This window comes from Gracilinanus agilis, chromosome 1 (assembly GCF_016433145.1).
Source record: "Gracilinanus agilis isolate LMUSP501 chromosome 1, AgileGrace, whole genome shotgun sequence".
NCBI classification, from domain to species: domain Eukaryota; kingdom Metazoa; phylum Chordata; class Mammalia; order Didelphimorphia; family Didelphidae; genus Gracilinanus; species Gracilinanus agilis.
In genome coordinates this window covers 52,234,768-52,242,056 of record NC_058130.1, presented here as the reverse complement: position 1 = coordinate 52,242,056, position 7,289 = coordinate 52,234,768, and the positions used below count along the sequence as shown (strand labels likewise).

Genomic DNA, 7,289 nt, shown 5'->3' with positions numbered 1-7,289 from the left:
CACATACCCATACACATGCATATATCTATATGTAATACATGTGCAATAAATATCACCTAGTGTTTAGGTCCAAGAATTCTATTTACATGCTATTGATTAAATTTCAGTTCTGATGAGTCTCCCTCTCTGTGTACTAATGATGATGGGGTATGGGGAAGTGGAAAGAGCACTGGGTTTGATATATAATTTCAAATCATGGCTGTACTACTTGCTATCTGTGTGAACTTTGGGCAAGATATCTTATTCTTTCTGGATTTCAGTTTACTTAAATGTAAAGGGAAGGAAAGTTAGATTAGATGGTCTTTAATCTCCCTCCTATATCCAAATATGTGATCTTATGATTTCTAAATGTATAACATTGTCTCTAAGTGTATGATCTTTTGAAAAGTCATGGTCAGTAGAAATCTTGAGTTAGAGGGTTAGAGAAATTCTGCTTTGGCTGCCAAAAGTGATGCAGGGGCTATGGACCCTCAGATTAAGCAGGGATTTGCCATTTGTAGGCAAAAAGATGGACTTTTACCATGTACAATTTGCCATCTAGATTTCCTTAATAATGTGAAACTAATCAGAATCTTTCAAGCAATTGACAGTCTAATCAAATAAGGAGAAAGATTTTGACTTAATAGAACTTTTATTGAGAATAAGCTTATCATGCAAAAAAATGCACTTTGAAATTTGAGTTATATCTGAAAAGGAGGCAGAAAAATCATCATTGGAATCCAACCCCCTCCCCCCACCCCCTGCCAAGCCTCCGATGTTTCAGGAGCTCCTAAAAAAGCACTCATATTCTAATCCTATATCTTCTAATCTCTTAGACTGGCATTCTGGGAAACTCCTTCTATAAAACACCAGTAGTGTCATGTAGCATCCCTCCTTTCATCTGAAAACAGCCTCCTTCCCCATGTTTACACAGAACATTTTTTGGTTTCCAAACTATCTAGCCACAAGCATCTTTCCTTTAAAAAAAAGATCCCACTGAGAAATATGCATTAAAGTTGTTTGCTTGAGCAAAGACGTTCTCTTCTGCCTCAGGGTGAGATGGCAGGGATTCTGGCTGTTTCCCTCCATTCAGGCTCCAAGGGGCAATTCTTAAGAATGCTGGGTTTTGCTACAGGTGGGGCACAGAAGCTGACCCTTGGCCACGATGTAAGCTCGGCCAGTCAGTGATTGCTCACAGCCCTCGCAGACAAAATGCTTCCGGTGCCAGGCCAGGTCTTCTACTCGCTGGTAATCCTCGGAGAATATTATCTGGCAGAGAAGAGACAATAAATCACAAGACTCATTTCGGCCCAGGGACATGGAAAATGATCTCATCCTGACTTACAGAAGGCAGTGATCTGGCAAGATCATAGATCTAGGAGCCTACACTCTTAGCCTATTAAAGAGGAAAAACAAAATTATCTTCAAATTGATCCATAAGAGACTCTGTATCCACTCTGTATGTATAAGCATGGCATTTGGTATACATGGAATGCAGAATTCCTAGCCACAGACGTAAAATATTCTTCAGCTGGGGACTAAGGTTACTCACAGTCAACTTTATTGCCTCATGCTAGCTTTTGATATTCTTTGGACTGAAACCAAAGGTCAACTCTCAGTCTTCATGTTCCCCAGGGCCCGATGGATTAACCCCTTTTTTATTCCAAGGCATTTTCCCTGGGTGAAGTAACCCCAAATGTAGTGAGTTTGTGGTGCTAGTGACCTTCTAGAGCTTGATCATTGCTCAAGAACATATGTGGGGCTCCCTAGGCGGTCATCAACTTAACTTCAACTTTGAGGCTCATGGAGAAAAGGGAGGAAGTTTGATGTTCATGTCCATCAGAACCATGTGAGTAGACCATTTCATCTCCCATTGCTATGTTCCTAAATACTCACATGGCCTTGGGAATGACCTCAGCACTAGAAATCATGGACATCTCAGTTTGGTATGGACAGTAAGACCACAGGGAATAGGAAAAACAGTCAGGCCAAAGGGGGTCATGTTTTATTGAGATCTCATGAAATAGAGGAAAGGGCACCAGGAGGAGTTATTGGTATTTAAGCGTGGCGTTGATGTTAGACTTGGCTAAATCTTTAGTACTCTGAGTCTCTGTTTGTTAGTCTGTCACATGGGATTTAGGATGCTGCCCATTCTAAGTCAAGATTTGTTGTGAGAACTGAATGAGACTATTGAAAGGACCATGCTTTGGCAAGCTCTCTATAATTGTAGCTGCTAGGATTTTGTTATTTTGAACTTCAGAAAAGCTGCCTGTCACTAGAGACTTGCTTGTTTCTGGAAAAGGTATAACGCCCCCCAGAAAACTGGGATATAGAAATGCCCACTAACTGACCCTGTGGTTCCCTTTTCCATAGCAACCATCTCTTGACTATGAGAGACATGATTGTAACTCCATGGTAAAAGCCAAGAACTTGGGGCCAGAGAGTTGAATTGCTCTGAAGCAGCTTTGTATCCTTTCCCCATCAGTTATTCATTAATGGAGTCTTGGAGTAGAGGCACGATGCTTTGGCATGTGTTATACCCCAAGTAAGGTCATTGAGGGAAGGGGCTATTGGGCTTTGTCTCTATATCTCCAGAATAGTGCATGCTATATAATAGGCACTCAATAAATACTTGTTGCATTGAATTGAACTGCATTGAATTGAAGCAATGATGAGAGGCAGAAGCAGGACCTTTCAACCATATGGCCCCAGGAGTCACTGCATCCCCAGTCCCAGATGTGGGTAAGCAGTGACATTAGGACAAGGCATGACAGCTGTGAGGAAGGGAATCATTTGTTTGAATTTCCTGAAGCCTAGACTTCTGGGAGATAAGACTTAATAAGAGAAAGTGAACTTGAAACCCTAGAAAGACTATTGAGTCTGTAGTCAGAGGACCTAGATCCAAATATCAGCTCCAATACTTTCTGCCAATATGATGTTGGACAAGTCACTTAAGCTGGTTTAAGTTGGTGGGTTTCCTTCTCTGTTGAACAGATTATCTCTGAATGGCTCTATGACTAAATGTGCTTTAATAATTCCCCAGATACATAAGGACTCCACAGGGAGGGATTATTTTTGCAAAAAATAATATTCTTACCTCGTCACAGCCCTTGCAACGGGGCCGTATACTCTCACAGTAATGGCGCCCACACAGGGGAGCACCATTTTTCCAGAAGTAGATCAGGTCAACCAGAGGTTCTGAGCACTTGGCACACACAAAGCAGGCAGGATGCCACTGCCTGTCATAACCAGCTCTGTCTGCATACACCACTGGGCAGTCTGAGGGGGCAACCTGCTTACAGTGCTCACAGATCTGAAAGCAAAGCACAAAAAAGTTCAAAGTGAGTAGACAGGTTGATTCAGTCACCAGGCTGAAAAGAACTGGCAGAAAAGTATCAGGAACTTTTGCTGGGGAATTGTGGGGGATTTCAGGAAAGGATTAAAAACATAATTTTTTTTTCTACTTCTACCAGAGGTAGTAGGATATAACAGAGTGAATGCCAGTATTGGTCAAGAAACTTGAGTTCCCATCATACTTCTATGACCATGGAGAAATTACTTTTCCTAGGATAATAATCTTCTAATGCTATGCTACAGAAAGCTGATTATCTTCACTAGTAGAAGGAATTTTATCACCCACATTTCCCTGCAACAATGAAATTATGGGTCCAGTCAAAAAACAAAGTGGAAGTAGTCTCTGCTCTTGCTGAATGATGAATGCATAGTATTATTGGGAAAATGAGAATTGGAAGTATGGGACAAGGAACTTCTTCCAACAGGCAATCAACCAGACTTAACCAGGGAATCTGAACAAGAGATGTCAAAAGGGGGTGTCAAAACTCCTCAGTGTGGGGGAATCAGATTAAAATGTAATTGACCAATGTTTCACAAAATAAATAAAAATACAGTATGATGAGTGGCACTATGTGCTTTGTTGGAGCAGCTTTTGGCAAATCATATTTATTGTACATTTCCACGGTCTCTCATATAAATCCTTTTCTCTCAGCTCATGCAACCACCATCCTTGTGCATATTCTTGTCTCCTCTGTCTCAGACTATTGCGATTATCTTCTTTTTTGCCCATTTGCCTCACATCTATTCCCACTTCAATCCATCCTTCACTCAGCTGCCAGGGTGATTTTCCTAAAGCTCAGAATTGTCTGTTACCTTCTCTAGCCTGTACTCAATAAACTTCAGTGACTCCCTATTATATCCAGGATCCTATACATAGTCCTTTGGCATTTAAATCCATTTAGGACATGGCCTCATCTTAACTTTTCAGGCTTCTTACAGTTTACTCCTTTCTGGGAATTCTAAGATTCTACTACACTGGTCTGTTTGCTCTTCCTAGCACAAGACATTTATTCTTCCCCCCCCCCCACCTTTGAACTGGATCTCCCACCCACCCATGCCAGGAACCCTTTTCCTCCTCACCTCACCTCATTGTTTCCTTTAAGACTTAGCTGCAGTGCTACCTAATGCATGAAGATTTCCTGACCTGTTTCCCACCCCTGCTCCCTGCCCTCTGAGACGACCCTCCATCTACGCCATATACATCTTGTGAGCACATTGTTGTCAGCATGCCTTAATTAGAATGTGAGGTCCATAAGGACAGAAAACTAGTTTTTACCATTCTTTGTACCCCCAGAGCTGAGCCCAGTGCTTAGTACATAGGAGTACTTAAGTGCTTAATAAATGCTTGTTGACTGACTTTCAGATTTATGGTCTTACTTTATTTTATTCTCAAGGTAGCATTGTGAGTTAGCTAAGACAGGTAGCATTTATGCCCATCTTATTAGTGATAAAGCCCACTTGGAATTCCTTTGGGATGCCTAAGCCTGATTGATTTCACTAGAGTATGGAGTTCCCTGGTGAGCAAATTCTGTCTACCAAAAGCAAACTGGAACCTCTGAGTAACTTAGAGAGTTGCTTAGAGCACTGAGAGCTTAGAGACTTGTCAGTCATGCAGCCAGTATATGTCAGTGGCAGGATTTGAACAAAGGTCTAAATGACTCCAAGCCAAGCCAGGCAGCTGGTGTCCCAAGCCCTATGTATGGTGTCTGGAAGACTCGAGTTTAAATATGGCCTCCAACATTTATTAGCTGTATGACCCTGGGCAATTCATTGAATTTCTGTCTGCCCCAATTTCCCTAGTAATAAAATGGAGATGATAGCAGTGCCTTTTGTTGTAAGGATGAAATGAGACTATAAATGTATGGTGAATAACAGTTTTACATATTATATATGCATATATATAGTTTTATATAAATGTAGAGAGACTATCTACCTAACAGTCCATCTGTCTGTATCTATCCATCTATCTATCTATCTGTATCTATCTATCTATCTATCTATCTATCTATCTATCTATCTATCTATCTATCTGTCTGTCTGTCTGTCTGTCTGTCTATCTATCTATCTATCTATCTATCTATCTATCTATCTATCTACCTGTCTATCTATCTACCTATCATCTGTCTATCCATCTGTCTGTCTATCTATCTATCTATCTATCTATCTATCTATCTATCTATCTATTTATCAGTCAATCTCTCTCTCTATCATCTGTCTATCCATCTTTCTGTCTGTCTATCTTCCTATCTATCTATCTACTATCTGTCTGTCTGTTTATCAGTCTATCTATCTATCTATCTATCTACTATCTGTCTGTCTGTCTATCAGTCTATCTATCTATCTATCTATCTATCTATCTATCTATCTATCTATCTATCTATTTGTCTAACTATTGTATAACACAGTGGTTGGCACACAGTAAATGCTATAAAAAAGCTTATTTCCTCCCCTCCCACTTCCTTAAAATTATTGCTAGTAAAATCCAAATCCAGAGGCTTCCATTTTTTCCTTAAGGTCAAGAGAAAGCTGTTTCTTCCTAATGTGATGCATGATGCTGCATGTAAACTTCTCTAGAAGGCCTGGAGCTAACCAAAGGTCCTTGGGCAAACAGTAATAATTAATCCATTAGTTTCATGATCACTTAAAAGTAGCTGGGCAGGTTAAGCCTTTGGGAGGTAGAGTACGTTTTCTGCCTGGCCAGCTGAAGACATTAAAAGTTTTACCATTTCCAGGGTCATGACTCCCATGGGAAAGGAATTAGCTTATTTTTCCCCCTGGTGTGTACGTTCAAAGGATATTGAATGGCTTATGAAGGAAAGCTCAGGGTTCTGAATTTCCTTCTATTGTCTGGAGGCCCTGAAGGCCTGGGGGATGTGTATTTAAGTAATAAATTAAGCCTTCCTGGTCATTTGCAGACCAGGGGATTTCTCCACTGGGTGGGAGTTTGGATCTGATGCCCTCCGAAGAACTTTTTCAACTGTAAGACATTGCTGATCTGTAAAATCAAGCATGTCTTGGGCTCAAAGGTTTATTTTTTATTCTGAGGAATTGCTCTCAGTTCTATAAACCAGTTCTGTCTTTTCAGGATGCAAGTGGGGCACATCTTTTGATGCACAGTTTCATTTTCAAAACATTAAGAGATCTTTGGTCCAAGGAGGATGAGGCTTAGAATCTAACAACGTCATTGGTTAAAGAAGAGAAGACATGTCAGAGCAATGGGAAAGAGGTAGATTATTTAGAAGAGCTAGGCCTAGGTGAGTTCTCCCAAACTATTTCATGGCCCAGGACCACTGGAAAGGAATCTGAGTTCTGGGAAGGTAGGACAAAAGCTTGTCTGATAGAACAGGCAAGATGAATTCCTAGCATGGCAATTCATTAGGCAGAGCTCTTTCAGATCACTCCAACTTCCCTCCCTGGCCTTGCCTAAAAAGATAAGTGCTTCAGGTCACCTGCTATGGATAGAATGTCCAACTGCCCCTGTGGTTATTAGTTATAGAGCTGTGGGAGTTTGGAATCTGTTTGCCAAGCACCTGACAAAGAATCACCTTTACCAAATATCCAATCAATGAGTCAATAACCTTCCATCTTATTATTCCCCCCAATAGAATGTGAATTTCTTGGATCAGAGACCACTTTTTTGATTTATTTTGTTTTTGTTTTTACATCCTTAATGTCTAGTCCCTTAATCAACCAATCAACACATATTTAATAAGTGCCTATTATAGGTATATTATATGCACTATGCTAAGGTTTGGATGTACAAAACCCAAAACCAAAAGAATGCTTGACCTCAGGAAGTTTGCATTCTCTCCTGGAAACAACATATACAATAACAAATGATCTGGTGTTTGCAGTTGATTCTGTGTAAAAGTAATGATCCTTTGGACTTGTTCTAAAGCAAGTCAATCCCATATCAAAGGGACTTAGGATCGAGAACTAGAAGGAAATGAATGGCC

The 7,289-nt window shown here is 40.5% G+C and overlaps 1 protein-coding gene across 2 annotated transcripts in view; it reads right to left on the bottom strand.

The window, feature by feature from the left end:
* Positions 1 to 612: 612 nt before the first annotated feature.
* Positions 613 to 7,289, bottom strand: part of LMCD1 (LIM and cysteine rich domains 1) — an 86,809-nt gene continuing 80,132 nt past the window's right edge. For both annotated transcript variants that reach the window (XM_044662998.1, XM_044663077.1), the window contains 2 exons: positions 3,077 to 3,292; positions 613 to 1,248 (listed from right to left, as the gene is read on the bottom strand). In XM_044662998.1, the coding sequence (XP_044518933.1) occupies positions 1,090 to 1,248; positions 3,077 to 3,292 (375 nt within the window). In that variant the 3' untranslated portion in view covers positions 613 to 1,089. The remainder of the gene's footprint in view (positions 1,249 to 3,076; positions 3,293 to 7,289) is intronic.